Source organism: Haliaeetus albicilla, chromosome 1 (assembly GCF_947461875.1).
Source record: "Haliaeetus albicilla chromosome 1, bHalAlb1.1, whole genome shotgun sequence".
Taxonomy (NCBI): domain Eukaryota; kingdom Metazoa; phylum Chordata; class Aves; order Accipitriformes; family Accipitridae; genus Haliaeetus; species Haliaeetus albicilla.
In genome coordinates this window covers 6,044,047-6,063,094 of record NC_091483.1, presented here as the reverse complement: position 1 = coordinate 6,063,094, position 19,048 = coordinate 6,044,047, and the positions used below count along the sequence as shown (strand labels likewise).

Here is a 19,048-nt window from a genome sequence, read left to right as displayed (position 1 = left end):
CATAACTTGATGTGTAATCTTACAAAGAAAAAGCACTAGGATCTCCAAACAGTAAGGCTTAACCTACATTTACATCTTTCATTTTAAACTCTATTATGTTAGCAAGCTGTAATAACTAAAAAAGAAAACCTATACAGCACTGATGTTGTTACAGTCATCTCATCATGGTAAGAACCTGAGAAATACAGCAATGCTGAAAATCAGACTAACGTACAAAATACTGCAGCCCAGCACAAACTGCTGGAGCTCTGATACTAAAGGAACCTGAGCTATGTTTGCCTAGAAATTTCCTACCACAATGTAACAGAAGCAGCAGGCCAGTTTACTCAAGAAATGCTGGAAAAAGACAAAATACCAGTATTGCCAAAGACTGATCAGGAAGAAAGGACTCCGAGCACCCACGAAGTTTTTTCTCAAGGCCTCAAAGTTCAGCTAATGGATTTTGCATCATTTGAATTCTCACACAAAATTCAGTGGGGCTCACTTTCTACTGCGATTACTTTGATACAAAGAACTGAGGTGAGAAGAGGCAGAAGTCACAACATAAGCAATGAGTATTGCTAAGGAATAAGTTGTAGGTGAAAAGGATGAGGAAATCCTGTATTTTTTAAACAAACCTTCATATATACATTACTTAAGTGGGAAATGGAGATTTGAAAAAGGAGAACAGGAAATACTCTTTCTAATCCACTTTCCCTTTAGGCTTTTTTCCTACACCATTCATTAGGCATCATGACTACATAGTTGGATAGAGAAGAAGAAATCATGGATTTCTTCAAATTTAAAAATGAATAAAATAAAGAGATGATGAAAAACTAACTGAATTAGTTATATGCAAAGCAGTGTCTGGACAGCTTTCAGAGATATCCTGGAGCTATACTTGTATGTGAAGTGAAAAAAAGTCTTCAGGGAAGACTTCTGTGACACTTCTGTGTTGGATATAAACATAACCAGTAAGGACTGTCCAGCTTCCTAAGCGCTACAGAAACAGAATCATTACCTTTCAGTCTTTCTTCAACAATACTCAGCTTTCCAAAAATACTGGCCTGTGATAGTTCTGAATACCAGGACTATATACGTCTTCAGTAATAGACGGTTCTTAGCATAAAGCTTACAAAAACCAATCCACACTTCAAGTCAGAAAACAGCATACCACTAAGTTATTCTCCTAATTTTACTGCCAAAAAACTTAACGCCTGTGTTAAATTTCATCACCATAGTCATGTTTCTTTTTGCCTTTTGTTTGACAAATAACATTTTCTGGTTATCTTGGTAGACCTCCTCAAATCACCCCCTTTACCTAGATCATACTTATTGACATGTGGATGTCAAAGCTCAGCACAGTACTCTAGAATTGACTTCTGTGGGCAGATACAAAATAAATACTATTTTCTTCTTTCTGTTTGTTACTTCCATGCATCGGAGAATGGTATTGCCCCTGGGTGTTACAGCATGCCAATGAGATTTGTGTTCAAGTAGTTATTTCCTGTCATCACAGGTTTTTCAAAGTCATTCTTTTCCAAGATGCAGGCACTCCTCTTAACACTGACATACATTTTTTGTTCTTAGATATTTAGGCTCACATCTATTGGCTGTAAGGCTCCTTATTCCCACCATATCAAACTGATACCACTTCAATTTCTTTTTTTTAAATCTGTTGATAAAAATATTGAATGAGACTTCTTTAGAACTCCGCCACAGATAATCCCATCATATGAGAACTACCATCTTACATTTTTATTGTGGTTATCTGTTTTCTTAATATCCCTAATAAGGAATATGCTGATTTTCCATAATAAAAAAATTAGCACATAACACAGCGGTAGAACAAATGCCTTACAGAAGGCAGTTTACACTAGTACCTACATTCATGACTTCATTAAAAGGGTATCAAATGCAATTGGCAAGATCTGTTTCTTAAAAAAAAAAAAAAAAAAAAAATTGCTGCATCTAAAAAGCATTTTTCAAATGACTGTATGCTCCTATAGGCTTAACTATGCATAAATACATGCATCCCTATCAAGCAACACAACATCTGTATATCAAAATAAATTATCAGGGATTTCTTCAATTTGTAAGGATTTGGAAGTGCCAGATAGCTGGATTTTGACTTAGTTAGCTTCCCTTCCTGACACATGTCTAGTGAGAATAATCATCAGCGATTTAAATTTTCATACATGAATTCAGAACTTGGTATCTTACCCTAGTACAAAATCATTCTTTCAGTAGAAATGCCTAATAAGAATTAAGCTCCCTCAGTACACACTTAAAATACTTTATCTGTGAACGTTTGGTAGGTATGTTGATTCCTGAAATAATATTCCGATGTCATAAATACTTCCAAAAAGGCAACAGAAAATGTTTGTTTCCTCTCAGTTTTTTTTTTTTTGTTTGTTTAACATTTTACAGTGACTACCTGGGGAGATTCAAATCAAGAACTGAAATGAAAGCATTTTCATGTGTGTCACCATAATTTCCAAATTTCAGAGTTTTATCCTTTTGAAAGAAAGCATTCTGATTTAGCTTTCAATTTTTTCCCCATATGCTGTGCTTTTCCAAATCTTTTGTTCAAATTCTACATTTAAAACAAAATTAGAACACTCATGTCCAATTTTAAGACTCCTCTCCCAATACCAGAGGAACTTCTGAAGTTTAGTGCAGATGAATATATACTAAAATTGAAAGCCTTTTTTAAATGTCATCCTAAGATTTCCTAACTGCATAATGGCCCCCATTTAATAAAACCACCATCAAATCAAGATATGAAATGGATATAAAAATAGTATTGTTGGGAAGCTAAAAATAGGTATGTTGATTGTTAAGAAGTTTATTCCTGAATTCTTTCTTATCCTGCTGAAATAACTAAATACTAAATATTTTTCTAGTTAGGTACTAATTGGTCACCTACCTTGGAAATACAAAACCAGCAATCTGTAAAAGTTTTCGATAATTCTCTATTTTCTCTGGAAAGATAATGGGAAAATATTTCCAGTGGTTTAGAATTTTTTTAAAACTCTGTTTCTCTAAAGAAGAAAGATCTTGCTCATGTGAAAACTACAATGTGTTTACTCACAGGCTGAAATCTAAAAATGTGATTCACCACAGCTGTGTTGCTTTACTCTGGAGGGGAAGTATGAAAAAGGTGACTAAAAAGGTTTTTTCACCCTAAAGTATCTGCTACAGTCTTAAGACTTGAAAGATAATTAACCGAAGAGACCATACGACACTCTAGAACTGAGTACTATTACATATGTATTATTTTAGAAATATAGTTAACCTGAAACTGACACCTTTACACTAAGTCACTTCTAGAAGGGTTATTTAATCAATCTAACTAGGAAGAATAAGGAATAATAAACCTGAAAGAAAACTGAAAGGATTACTGAATTCTAACTTCAGAAATCTGCCATCCTGCAACAAATCTGCAAATCAAAAAGACAGGTGAAAAATGCTACATTGGAGGAAAATAAAGCAAGCCACTGGTATCATCTTTAGACACTGCCCAATCAATTAAACTACATCTCTGCTTTCCTATAAAGATCACATTTGAAAATTTTTTAAATTTTTTCTTAATTTTCTTAAATTATACATGCTTATTGTTAACATGACAAGTTCCTTTTCAAAAAATCTTTTATTTTCTGGGCCATTAGAAATTATTCCGTGGCAGTAAATTCAGGAGAAAATATAGATGAAGAGAAAAGCATGAATTTTATATTCATGGACTTCCTAATATTTTTAAACATGCATACTCTTTGTCATACACATAGTGCAAGTAAAACCTATTTACAAGGATTAACCTTTATCATTCTGAGACATATAAAACACGCTATAATAATCTCTGCTGTTACAGCTGAGTTACCTTACTCTGGTATACTTCCTTTTTCGCTATTAGTGCTTTCTAGTGTGATGTAGTATTATTACCCACTAAAGATGACTTTTTTAAAAAGGAGATGTGTTAGTGACCCAAGAATAAGAGGTTCGGTTGGATACCAGCAGCATGCACCTAGAATGATTTTTAGGGTTGACATTTAGCTGGCTGAGGGCATGACTGCCGGAGAAGGGGTGAGAGCAAACCACTGCCAGGGCTGGGCTGCAGCCCAGCAGCCTCCAGTGGGCAGCCCTGGGGCGAAGGAGAGGGTAGGCATCTGGCGGAGGCAGGGACTGGACAGCCAGCTCAGCATGCAGACATGAACCTCTTCAGCCCAGTAGCTTACGTGACAGACTTCAGAGGCTTGAAATTATTACTTTCAAAAAGAGTTACCTTTCTAAGTTTACAGAAACGGCTTCTCAATTTCAGACCACATTTATGATCTTCCTCCAAGAGAGAAACCAGATACAAAGTGGCCTTCACTCAAGCAGTTATGCAAACAAGGAACTATTGTAACCACACTAATTGGAGGAGGTTTTTTTCAGGCAGATACACAGGCAGGGCTGGCAGAACAGCTGACAGTAGAAACGGAATGACGATGACAGAATATAACACCTGCTGCCAAACCCTGGCATGTTAATTCCGAGTCATGAACATCTTCTCTTAGACAGACCTAGAACATGGCATCTTTTCTGAAACAGGAGTAGAAGAATTTGTCTATAATCCTTTGACTGAGTTGTGCACCTTGGTGCAGGTAATGATGCATGGAACTTGTGCTGACTTACAGAACCCTACCTGCCTGTCACCAAAGCTGTCATCTCCTGTTCGCATTTCAAGTCATATGTTCACAAATATAAACATTGTATATGGAATAGCTGGCCTGCCACAGAGGATCTGGACTACATCCTAATATTGGTCCAAGCTACTCAACAAACTGAAGACATGCAATCGCATGAAATCAATCTAGGCATTTGTTTCAACTGAGTTCTTCTGTGCACTTTGGCTCTTCATCAGTTTATTATTGTTTTTTATTCATCTTCCCTAGCTTGTTCAAACTCACAAATATACTCTAGTTGCAGCAAGGCACAGGTAAATGACTCTAGAGTCAGACCAGCACCATATGTGTAACCACTGCTCTCCGTAACTGCAGAAGAGCTGCACCTCCTCCCTGCAACAAGTGCGTCTTGCATCACTTTACAATGCAAAAGTTTTGGCTCGGATAAAATAACACACATAACACCACTCCTTAACCAAATTTGCATGTGAAACCTCTAAGCTTTTGAGACTGCATAAGAGAGCTTTTTCAGAGATTTGACATTTCATTTTGAACTGTGGTACATTTGTTTTCAATTTATGATTATTATTAAAAGGAAGGAGCTGGTTCTTTCCCAGGCATCAAACAATTATATTAGTCTAAAAATGTCACAAAGACCAATATTTGTCACTTAAAAATGAAAAGGAGAAAAATGAACTACATGGGGGTAGAGGAACAAGACGGACAGGAAAATCCCACCCTTCCGCAGAAGTCTTGGGTACAGCAAATACTCTTATGAGACCGACCCTTGGCATATAATTCAGTGTCTGAAAAACCCAGATACAACTCCTTAAAGATCAAGGTACTTATCTGTTTCTACTGTTTCTAAAGCAAGGAAACGGACACACCCACCCACACCCCACCCAAGTAACTTTTTTTTTTTTGCTTTCCATGAATGCTTGAGTAGAAATAAAAGGAGTAGATCTTTCTGCATCTACCTATCTTTTCTACAGAAAGAACGGACTCTCAAACACAAAATAAACCAGGATAAAATAAGCACCTCAGTAAAAAGAACACTAACTCTATCGACATTGGTCTGTGTCATTTTGCAACATATGCTGTTAGATGAAATCCTGCAGGTCTCAAAAAGTCATGAGCAGTACTGGAAATAACTCCTCCTACACACTGCTCAAAAAAACCCCAAACACCTGGCATAGATAGCTCATTGATGGCAGAGCAATAGCTCAAAGAAGATGAGAACAGTACATGTTGCTTTAGGTGATCTATTGGGATATTACACCCCAGAGTAGAATTAGAAAGGAGCACCACATTATATAGAACTAGTCTTGCAGGGAGATATTTCCACTTGACTTCTCTGAGCTGGTATTTGTATTTGTTATTTGTTATTTTCCCCTCAGTTTTCTAAACTGATATCTACTGTATAAAGCACTTAAATATTCCTACCAATATTGGGATGCTTCAAGAGGCGACAGATTCTAGCTTCTCTTTCCAGTTTCTGGTGATCTGCAACAAAGGAAAGTAGAACAGTTGCTTTTAGTATGAAAATTAACACAGTTCAGTGTATTTGCTTTACAGAAGCAAAATAATACATCATCTGATGTGATCTTTAAAAAATACCTCCTTTATTTAGATCCATTAAGATTTTAGATTCAAACTGTTTATAATATTGAATTAGGCTACTGCATCCAACCACTTCTTTGATGGACTACCACAGGCAGCTCCATTAGAAAAATCAAGCTGCTGATTTATTGGGGAGAACAGGAAATATTCATGCCATGACCTGTAATTATCAGGCAATAAACCACGTTACAACATTAATCAAAATATGGACAACCAGAACCTCTAGCATTGCCTTAAATCCTACCTGTTGACTGCTTTAATGATACCTGGTGCACCGGGTACACAGTTTGACACGTGACAGCCACCCTGACAGAGTGCCAGCACTCCTGCCACCATGCACTCCCGCCGCAATATGATGCTACAGGAACTTCTGATAACTAATGACCAGCAGTTATTATTTTCCCAGCCAGGCTAATCTCCTTCTCAGACTGATTATTCATTAACCTGAGGATACCCTGAACATGAGGGTCCAGGTGTACCATCTGTTGGCTCCTCCTCTCCTGACCATTTGATTTTTTTTTAACCTTCGGGTAGAGCAGCGGGCTGTAGGTCTGAACTTCTACACCACTGAGCCCTAATGGCACATCTGGAGATAAAACACTACTACCTGCGTCAAACTCCATTTTACTTAAGCTGGTTTTTTTACATAGCACACTTTTATAATACTTGCTCCAAACACTACCATTTATAGTACTACTTCTGCTGCATTTTGGTTAACATTAAGTAATATAGTACTTGTTTTATAGAATACATATGAGAGTGTTGGGGGGTGCATAAACTATTTATACTGGAAATACCTGAAGATCTTCAGGTATGCTAAAATGTCCAGTGTCAGGCAGTATCCCACAGACACACATACACAGAGGTAATTCAGTCAATAAAATACATAATTTGGAGATAATAAAAACAGCCAGCTACTGCCTACTGTAATCCTGTAATTCCAACAGTCTTCTAGTGCATTTATCCTCATTTTCTGCAGCATAATTTCTATGGCTGCTAAGAACACTAAGCTTTTGTCAAGAGGCAGAGAAGCAGCACAGATTCAATTTTATAATATTAGCTAAAGATAATTTTTCAAGATTAGAAGAGAAATAAACTGTAAAATGTTCTTGGAGATGAGGCTCTTTTGCTATTATTTTAACTAGCTCCAATTTGATATCCAAGGATAACCAATCCCTCTTAGGGACTCAAACGTCAAACATCACACAAGTAATTAGGGTTGTGCTATCTCTGCAATCCTAATTAACCACATTATGTTTGAGAACACTCCTAACAACTGAAAGGGGAAATTCTTAACTGTCCTGCCACCCCATAAAAACAGTAGTCCGCACAGTATGTTTTGAGTTGAATAACCAGCATTTACAGAATACAAAAAGTTTAATCTACAGAAGAGTATTAGGCATCAAAATACTACAGCAAGAATGAAGACGTTACCTGGTTTTGTAATGTAAATCTTACAGCTCTATTATGGTATCTGTTCTCTCTCATAATACCATCAGTGTAATTAGGTTATCTTTCCACGTCACTAAATCATAGTCCCTCTGATACCAGTTTGACATCAGAGTCTACTGGACAAGAGTCAGAATAGGGTTGAAGAAAAAACACACTGTAAAACCCTTCCTCTTCGGTGCTCGACTCCACAGATTGCCTCAGCACTCCTCCTTTCACCTTTCTCTTCTGTGAGGAGTCCTAAAGTTCCCTGTTCAAGCTGACCACAATGCAGAAGCTTCTCCTTCCTAAATCAGCCAAAGTGCAACAGGAAGATGTGCAGTCACATTTAATCAACAGGCAGTGACCAGGCTCTGTGGAAAATGCACTTCCAGCTCTACTCTTTCCAATCAAGTATTGGGTGCTACTCCTTTTAGAGATTTAAACTAAACAGAGATCACCACAGTCACCCTCAAAGTGGGAAAACTAAATTCTACACAGATGGCTGTGCCAGCATAAGGGAGACGGGGTGGCACAGTGCGACAGCGAGGATGGCCAGCTGCCTCTGCTGCTGCCAAGAAATTCTGTCTAATGAAACCGCAACTTTACTTTCCTGAAGATAGCTCTGGCTTCAGCCTGCCCACTGTGGAGGTGCTCTACACGTGGCTCCTTAAACAGGACAGAGAGACCCTCTGAATGAGTGAGGTGAGAGCAGTAGGTGCAGATGGGAGCAGTGGGTGTGTAAGGGCAGGCGGCGGTGATCCCGGGTGTTCACGTTGGTCCAGGAAGACATGGCCTCCCTGCTGTGAGGATTGCTTCACGTGGAAAGCATCAACAGCCCCTGCGTAAAACACGAACTGTGGAGGGAGCGATGACCACAACCTAAGCATCTTCCCACCAGGTTGGCAGCTCAAGTCACAAAATTACTTCTATATCCTGCTTGTTCCAGTAGCCATTACCATTAAGGATTGAACTGGGATCTTGAGTGCTGTTTCTCCTGCCACTGACTGTGTTCATTACCAGCCAGTCAGCTTCGGCAGCCTGTTTGCACAATGCACTGAACAAACGGCTCCTGATTGCGCACACAACCTCCTAAGTGTGACAATAATATGAATAAAATGACAAAGAGTAACAATTCCAATCCTTTGGGATACTTCAGTGCTTATAAAAGCAATGATGGCTAAAGGAATATATCAAAGATTAATTTATTGATGAACTGTGGAAGCTGGGGTTTGGGAGGGGTGGTTGGTTGTTTTGGGGGGTGGGTTGGGGAGGTGTTTGTTTTTTGGGTGGTTTTTTTAAGTAAACTGTTACCAAACAAAAAAATTCAAATCCTACTACCCTCCTGCTGCACTTGATTAAAATGTTCTTAAAAACTTGGGCAGGATACCAAAGGTTTATACATATAGACCGCAGGCGTCACACTCTAGCAAAGCATAAGCCTGGAACTCTGAAGTTAAATAACAGTAACCAAGCTGACCTCTAAAAAGTGCCATAAAGCCTGAAGAGCATGGTGTGCATGGAAGTCAGAAAATGTAAAAGCTTATTTAACACGCTCAGGAAGATGACTCTTGACCACCATGTATAAAAGTGCATGGGGATAATGGGGCAAGCCGGGCAGGAAAATCCTAACCTTCTCCTATGGAAGATGTCTCAGGTGTAGCACGTACCGTTAGAGCACAGAGACACTTGGCATACAACTCTGGGTCTGAAACATTCAGAACCAGCTTCTTAATGCTAACATCACACCAATCTGGGTGAAGCAAGACAGACTGACCTATTATACATAGATTTGGAAAGCAAACCGTTAAATCATATCAAATCGTAGTAGTAGAGATACACTAAGTCTCCGGCTCTTGTGACAGATCTTGACAACTTAATATCAAGTAATTGTCCTCAATGAGCACTATTTTTTTGGTAATTCACTTCATCCATCCAACTGTTTTAGGCATAAGCAGTAAAGACTTCAGTAAGCACAACTAATAATGTCAACAGAGAGGTCATTAACAAATAGCAACGAATTTGAATGCAAGAATTCCTGTAAAATTTTGTTCAACTACTGCAACAAATTTTAAATTAGGACAACTTCAAGACATAGGGGAGGGAGGGACACGCTGTCATTATCCACCAAATTTCATGCATTAAAACCAAGCAAATCTGTATTTGTGACACGAGCACTACCCTGCAACGCCAGCAGAAGGGATACTAGGAGAGGCATGCCAAAGCCCTGTTCCAAGAGGAACAGAGTACCAGGTTTCACACACAAACTGGCTGGTGACTGACCAACACAGACCTGACATGTAAAGAAACACACCAAAAAAAAAAAAAAAAAAAAAAAGGCAAAAACAAGCAGTACCATAATCGAATTGCTCAGAGACATCATTTTTTGCAGAAAACATAAGCAGCATTTGTATAGGGCCTTTTCATTAATTGAGAGGGAATGTAAATCAGAGAACCACTGACTGCAAGAAAAAGACAGCCGAAATTGTATTGGTATGAATGTTAAGGAAACACCAAAATATCCTGGACACAGCTGTTAGTAATACTTAAATGCTATAATAACAAAAAAGGAAATACAAGGACATTGATAGAGAAATATATGATGTAAAACTAAATATAAAGGCACATTATTTACTTTTACACTCTCTGAAAGTAAAAGAGATTTCCAAAATCAAATAATGATAAAGTAGGCACTAATTCAGTTGTAGAGATTAAGGCAACCACACAGAGTTCTGCTGGTCTAGCAATTCTCTCTATAATAAAGGGGGAAAAAAGTCACAATGCAAAATGTCAGCCTCTACAGGCAGAATAATTAAAAAAATAAATACAGAAACATATAGCAAATATACTTGCTCAGAGAAATTGAAGTGTTTGGTTTCTACATTGCAAATCTAACTTAGTATGTAGACCCAAAAAAAAAAATTGTTAGAAAAATAAGCACTATCCTACAATACGTCTGAAATAATTAAGCCAGAGTAAGATCTTTTGAAGGCAAATAACATGCAGTTTAAGCGTGTTTAAATATCAATTAATTAGAAAGGAGCTCTTCTGTACATTTTCCCCTCTGTTAGGGATGCTATTCTCATTTTTTTTCCATATTTAAAAAATACACAAATGAAATACATAACAAGCTAGCAGTTTTCATTCAAATCACACGAATTATAAGTTTTTAATACAGTATTCTTTGCTAAAAGAAAAGTTTCCAAGACTTTCTGAAGCCCACAGAAATGTACAGCATAACTCAGCTTGCTCTCTCTGCAATAACTGTACTTTTTAAAATAAAGTATGTGAACATTAAATTACAATAATTACTATGACACAATCACAATAAGCATCACAAATTTCCCAAAATATTAACTCTGGAAAACACAACTGTTCAGAATGTAAAAAATATGCTATAATTGAAATATGGTGATTTAACCCTTAAAATTATCACATGTCACAATAATTGCATGGTAAGGTTAGTTCTGAAAATACTAAGAAATGAACAAGTTTAGAAAAAGTTGCTATGGATGACAACTCTTAGAGTCAATAATTTAGCATCATATGTTAGAAGAAAATTAAAAAGCTCAATCCTCACTGCAAAGTGTCCAGGTAGTTCATATGTATGTTTAAAACAACTATAACAGCAGATTTAAAATAAAGTATAAAAAGCAAACTCCATCTTTAAAATAGTTAGCACTTCCAAGTTTGTAAAACACTTTTTAAATCTGGAGGGAAAAAAAAACAGGAAAGGAAACTTCATCACTTTTTCTATAATTTGTACTTCCGAATATTTTCAGTCAACTTTAACAATAAGAACAACTGAATCAATTCTACTTATGTTAACAGTTCAGATTATTTTTATACTCCTTTAAGAAGTATGCAGTCTTCTGCCCAGAGGTATAGCTCTTGAGCTAGTCACCACTTGACAACTGAACCATCATAATTCTCCAGGACACCTCAAAGCCTATGCCACTTGCATGAGAAAATTTGTCAGCTTAGCCCTCTTCTGTGTTTACTTTATTGTCAATTTAAAAAAAAAAAAAATTTAAATTTCAGAATTTCAAAATATAAAAAAAAACTTTAAAAAAATCTGCAAGATAAGCCTAAAGTTCTTTTATAAACATTAACTCTTCCACTGAGGCTTTATGTTAAGATTATTAAATTCAGTTGCAGCAAGTTTGAAACACAAGCACAGACACATGCAGTTACAGCATCTTAATGCCTGTCAGCTTTGGCCGTAACTTAATCATGGATTGACCAACTGCCATATCATACACAGCACACAGGGAGACGACCTGAAATGCAAACTAAACTAAGCTTGTTTTAGAAGAAAGATGGAAATATGATCCGTGTCTTGGGGGGTGTGTGTGTGTGTGTGTGTGTGTGTGATAAAAATCAAGGGACATTTGGCATAAGATGTCTATCTCTGGTGTACTACCAGCACTACTTTAAAAGGCTATTCTGTACTTACCTCAATCTATATTTACAGGATTAGCCAGCATAGCTAGAAACCTAGAAGGTGTCTGAGAGTCTTCTATGAAGTGCTAAATACATCCTATGTTGACTTTACAGGAATAACACAGATATAATAAAGCACTTCATCTCTGACTTTGAATCTAAACACTAGAAAGTTCTTTGCTATTAATTGCTGTAGCATAGCTTCTGAACTGACACCGTATATGATTAATTTCTCACATACACTAAACATTTTCATTGATCATTTAACTGTTATCACACCACACCTGAGAACACTCTAAACCCACAGAGCAGGCACATACCACCTGGGTAAGGCAATCTGGAGTACTAACCCATACAATGCATGACAAATGTGACACAAATGTTCCTCCTGCTTCCGTGGACAGTCAGTAAATTAAACAAGATGAAAAAAGACAAACGAGTAAACATGACTTCACAATTTACTAGGTGAAATAAACTCTCAATGACAGAGTATAAACTAGATGGAGCTCTTTGATTTACCTGGAAACAACTTAGCGAGTCTAAACCTGCAAGATTCTGGTAGCCCTTGGCACCCACTGATGTCACTGAGATGTTAGCATCAACTGCATAAAAAAATAAAGGGTATCTGCACATGTTCACGTACTGAAATATTTTGAAACAACAGCCACTGTAATTGAATATACTTCATTTATTCAACTACATAAATTCTTCTTGCATACTGAACTTCACATTGCTAACTCTGCTGCTTCAGATGGTACATTTCTCTGAAAAAAATACATTTCCCTCACAAATTAATAAATTAATACAATTTCTCAGAGACAAACCTTCACAGTGTAAGGCCTGTCAATTAAAAGCACCCAATGAATACAATCATTACTCATACTTTCACAGCTTAAGTGTCAAAGCAAGGACGTGCCCCGTGTGTCATATGCCCTCAGTATTCAGTCAGAGGTAGCTGTGCCTGTGGAGACTGCTTCAGACTGTGCCTCAAAACAAGAGGATAATTCAGGAAACGATCACATTCTAGTAAAAGGATAAGTAGCACACCATGCTGAGATTGGGTTAATATTCAGCTCTCATTTAGACATAATAGTGTGCTCAAATAACAAATACTAGAGCTGAACATTTTCAGGTATGAAGATAGGCTAAATTGTTACTGCACGACTTAAGAACAGTAACTGTACTGATTAAAAAAAGCATGCCTGGTATTTCTGTAAATCACAATAAAAACATCTTACTCAGATACGCTGCTGATGCAGCGTATTGCAGATGGATGCACTGCAATATACGAAGGTTATGTCATCATCATTATTATTATTGATTGCATTGTAGTATTCCCAGACTTTCACCCCAAACTTAACTAGTATATTGTCTTGTGCCAATTAGGTGGTGTCTGGTGTCACATAAATTATAATAATGAGCTCCCTGCATTTACTTCATTCAATTGCTTGTGTCAGAGTAGTTGTTACACCTGTTATAAAAGAAAATGCTAAGTGAATGGAGATACCCCACACCATGCACATTGTGCCATGAGGCAGCAGAAAGAGCATTAAATACTCCTTGAATCAGGGATTTAAGTGGACATCAAGGTCCAGAAGATGACAGCTCCACTTCCAAAGAAATAAAGTAATCCTTGGCATTGTCAGAGGAGTGTCAGAAACCTTCCGAGTAAGTCCACAGTAAGTTTTTGGGGGGGGAACCAAATGTAAATTTAACCTTGTGGAGTACCCAAGAAGACAATTCGCCTTTAAAGTCTGCATGCTTCTTCTACATGTTTCAGGAAATACTGTGTTCCTTCCTTCCTCCACTCTGCTTATTTACAAGTACATCCAACTGCAAGCGCTGTACATAAATATCTATTTGTGTTACGCTGTTTTCAGCCAGGTTTCAATTACTGGTGATCTGAAGGTGAATGTCAAAGGGCAGGTCAAACCGAAATACTTCAAGCACTCAGCTCCCAAACATCTGAAGCATAAAGAAGGTGTGCCGCTGCACCAAGAGTTGATTAGGAAAGAAGTGTCCTGCCATGAAGAGTACTACCAGAGAAATTACCTAGCAGGCAGCAAAATCTCACTAATGCTGAGAAAGTCTGTGATACCATCTAGCATAAATTGTTTATGCTACAACAGTATCAGAGGAAAAGCTCTAGAAAAAATAAATTCAACAGTAGGTCACTTACTAAAAACAAAAAGTTAATTCCTCTAATTTTTGACAGTATATAATTCATCAGCTGAAACTGTGTTCACCTGTCAATACGAAAACGGAAAAATGATTATCAGTAAGAGGAAGCCAAGCTTTAATGCAAACATATAAAAAGGCAACACGCAAGTACATTTATATACTTGCTTCCTTTGCTCTCATTTAATTACCTATACTTGATTACAAAAAGGTCTCCTACACTATCTACATAAGAAACTGTAAGAAAATTAAATGAAAAATACAAAGCAGCAACTCAAAAAGCAGCAAAGCAAATGCAGAAGGAATAGTCTATAAATTCTAGATTATTTTATGAAAGCCAGTCTCCATTTGTGAACAATGGCATCTATCACAACAGCAGCTAGTTATCAAGATTGGAAAAAGATCACTGCCTGTGAAACACTCATACAATCAGAAAGAAGGTAGCAATGAGAATAATACATTTTTATTAATGGAAAAAAACCTTGCAGCCAGCTACAAATAACTTTAATATGACACACTGCCAAGAAAAAGAAAAAAAGCTCTAATGCACTGAACCATGAAAAATTCAGCCTTAACAGTAACAAATGAAACTCTGTGAAACCTGAAACAAACAGAATACGGATGTGTAAAATTTGGGGCGCTGACAGACTGTATGAATGTAAAGACTTGAACTAATCCTAATTCATGTGACAATACACTAATAGACCAAAACCCCACATTACAACTTAATGACATCTGCATCAGAAAATCAGACTGTCTGAATAGTTTGTTTTAGGCAGACAAATAAACTAACAAATTAAGTGATATCAAAGTATTTACTTTCTTACAAAAACTTACATACATAGACTATACCTGTTTCTTGGATTAAGTCATAATATATTTTATAATTAAAGAGGGATATAATTAATGTCTTCGGCATAAATCTCTTCTACTACAGTGTCATACCGATACTGATACTGCATGACCACCCAAATTGAGCTTATCACCGTGGCAGAAATGTCTACCACTCACCACCTATCAACATAGGTACCTAAAATTCAAACTTCTTCAAAGCAAAGCCTCTTTCTAACGATAATCTGTACTAACTTTTGTGAGGTGTTTGTTATTTTATTATTAGAGCTTACAGTCCACAGTGAACAATGTAAGTGCATCTCCCCAGTGCTAACTTTTCTATCTTTCAGGCCCTTCTCATTGTCTGTGCATTTCTTTTTATCCCCAGTATTGACTGGATATATTATTATTCAGTGTGAGATGATGTAAGCTTTCTCACACAGCTTGCTTAATCTTTCAGAGGATGGTCTCTACAAGCTGCTTTCTACTCTGTGCAATACAGTTCAACACTTAGCAGTTTTTTCAATGTTTTTCTTCAGACAGCTAAATGAAGAGAAAACAAGGAGCTCTAAGTCCCAAGAGGCTCTTCAGATTGCACTGCAGCATACCTTAAAGCCTACCTCAGACCACCTTGGCCCTGTTACATTCTCCCATGGAAATCGGAAGACGACTGCAGAAATTCTGACAACAGGTTGCACTAGGACACAGCTGTACTTTCTTTCTGGTATTAGTATTATTTTGAGTGAAAAGAGATTTTCTTTTGCTCACTCTCCTTCACAGAAAAACAAAGCTCCTGTTAAAAGGAAACTTTGTGATGCATTAAAATCTCTCTCTTCTCTTCATGACTTTTTGTTTCTATTAGAATTTAAAACTTTATTGTCGCAGAACATAACCTCTGGGCACCTAAAATCTCACCAGAATAAGCTCTTTTATCTTAACAAGAGACATCAAGAGACTATTCCCTGAGCCGAAAGGTGTTTAAGGTCTTTGAACTGATAGGGAGCCAAGCTTCAGAGAGCTTTGAGCCTGCTTAGGAGATGAAGCCCTTTGCTAGAAACTTAAGCCCTGCTCCACATAATTTCTAGGCAGTTCAGTTGCCAGGTAGGGCCTCACCATCCAACCTTTTAGCAGTTTCTGGACTGTGCAAAGACATACCTAACACCTGGTGATATTTAGGCAGGTAGCTGCTGAATGGGAATTTTCATGGGCACAATGCAGGTGTAAGGCACCTGAGGTCTGCTTGCACCCTGTGCCAGATCTGACCCTTATTCACCACATAGAGGACATTTGTAAGATCAAGGGTTTCAACTGAAACCAGCTTAGCAGGTCTGTGAATGTTTCACTGCGGAACAAAACCTTTCCTTTGTGCTCCTCTATCATAGGAGCACCGGATTTGTTTTAACCTATGTGAGGAAGGGAGGCATGTCAGTGGGCTGAGCCTCTCCCTACCAACGTGCGCAGTGCCCAGTCATTCACGTACGTTCCAAGCCACGCACAGGACACAGCTCTGAAGGTCTCCCACCCCGGACCGCGAGCACATCTAGAGCTGCTACACACTTTCATGCCAGGACCTCTTCTGCTTTGCACCGGCTCCCTGCATTCTTATTTTTCATCAAATCAGTCAAAAGAATGTATCTTCCCAAAGTAGAAGTTCTGGGGCCAGTTCACAGGCTGCACTGACACCGTTAAGTGCCAAGGCCACGTATACGCACAAGAGAAAGCAGACTTGCAGCAATACTGCCCTCCTCCCAGAGCCTGGCCATACACGGAGCAGTAGGCAGACCACACTTCCTCACGGGAACACAGGTTGTCCAAACAAACCTTCCCCTCTCACTTTTGAGGAACACAAAGGACTGGCTGGAACCATTGTGCTACAATGCCGTGGCACAGACGAAGTTAATCAAGCTCTTCCTTGAGAAATAAATGTGCTGTGTGTAGTAAAAGTATGTAAAATTGAAATGTTAAGCTCACAATAAACCCTTCCATGTGTGCAGATTCTACGCCAAAAAAACCACACAGCTGCAAAATTTTTTGTGGGGGGCAGGGGGAAGCATCAAAGAAAGCTTACTTTTCAGTACTACCAAAATGTCAAATGCGATGCCTGGGTGACCTGAAACAGCAGCCATATTCTTTCTACACATTTTTCCCTGGCAGTTATGCAAACCAAATCTTTGTAACTCAGTGGGAGAGTGGGGGAGACACATAGAGCAATAAAACTCCCCTCCGCCTCAGATTTTGTCAACTACTCTGGCAACTATACAGAGCACAATGAAGTATTCTAGGTATCATGGAATGTAAATTTGTGGTTTAAGGGTATATTGTGTAAGAGGAATGCTGTTTATACACGATCTAACTGCATCAAACACATTTTTAAAACTCTCTCTGAGGAAGTATTAAGGTTCTGGACACAGTCCAGTTCTATTTCTTAGAACTGATAATTTCTGTAAATTGAAGTCATTAGTGGGGACCAACAATATTACTAAGCCCTTGACTGAGCTGGTTCTTATGAAAGATAATTTATAGACCATTAGCAATTTGCAACCCAGTCATTTTCAGCCTGGAAGATAAAACAAGAATCACATTTATTCATATAATAGTACATCATGCAGCCCTTCGAATTTTCCATTATTGAGTTCATGCTACAGAAATGCTCACAGATAAACCTCACTTACCCCCTCCACTACTCTTAAAGAAGGTAAATGCTAAGAAATACAGTCCCTGAATTCCCAAAAGCACTTTTTCAAAATGAATGCTCTAGCATTCACTACCTGCTCCTGGGGAAATATTTGAAAACACAGTTTTTACTTATTCCTCTCTTCCTAGTACTTATAGCTAAGAAAGTGGGACATTCTTACAATAAACAATTACAGACAGTGAGAGTCTCATCTGACCCACCCCTCCTAATGTTTCCTGAACAGAAGCACACACCAGGTGTTCATTGTTATGAAGACATCTTTTCCATGGATACCCGGGTCCATAATGGATAAGAGTATGTAACAACAATAGCAGAGCCAATTCTTTTATTAGGCCATTGGTCAAAAGCATCAACAGACCAGAAATCAGGGCACAGAGTATGCCTCTAGTTATTTCTGCGGCTATGTTCGCATACACACTTCTATTCAACCAGGCTTCTGAATATCAAGGAAAAGCAAAGTATATTAATCCAAGATGCATTGTAAAATAATGAATAAAACCCACACCTGTTGATTTTCAAATTCTGCCCCAGGGCTTTAAGAAAACAAAAGGCACATTTGTGCTCAGCTGTGAAGGCGGCCAACAATAGCAGTTTTCAGTTGGCTAATGTTCCTGTAGGGCTTTCTTCCACTTCCCACCCACTTTCTATGTTAATAGTTTAGCGTTCATAGTGTGTGCTAATTTAATAAATAGACACTGAGACTTCATTCCTACCTACAAAGCACAGATTACAGAGTCCGAGATGGTGCAAGTGTCTTCAGGCCACTTTATCAAGACACTTTAGCCCTGATTTCTATGACAACTCACCAAAAAAAGGTGCAGGATATTCCTGTGTTTCTTCTATTTCTAGCACCGCTGCTGAAACTGAGAAGCATGTGATTTACTTTAAAGTGAGGTGACAAAAAAGAGTAAAGAAAACATGTGACATTAATAGCAAAGCAGTGAGCCCAGAAGATTTTACTTTTTTGTATGATGTGTGTTTAATGATGTCCAAAATTAACAGACAGGAGAGACCAACAGAATGATTATAAGAACACAGACTGGATCTTACTCAAATGTTGGGAACCTTTAAACAGCTCTTAAAAGCATGCATTCACACAGTGCTGAGTTCAAGCTAATAAATCCTTTTTCTTCCCCCCCCCCCCCCCTTTTTATACTCTAATTTGCTGTGGATTTAAACAGCCAGCTGGTGATTCACTCACTTCACTCTT

General features: G+C 38.0%; 1 protein-coding gene across 35 annotated transcripts in view; it reads right to left on the bottom strand.

Moving 5' to 3' along the window:
- CAMK2D (calcium/calmodulin dependent protein kinase II delta) overlaps positions 1 to 19,048 on the bottom strand; it is a 162,441-nt gene that overhangs the window by 91,493 nt on the left and 51,900 nt on the right. For 34 of the 35 annotated variants that reach the window (XM_069810081.1, XM_069810156.1, XM_069811105.1 and 31 more), the window contains one exon: positions 6,087 to 6,146. In XM_069810081.1, coding sequence (XP_069666182.1) covers positions 6,087 to 6,146 — 60 coding nt within the window. Of the gene's footprint in view, positions 1 to 6,086; positions 6,147 to 6,507; positions 6,527 to 19,048 lie in introns of those variants that run through there. The other variant, XM_069812312.1, reaches the window with a different exon arrangement.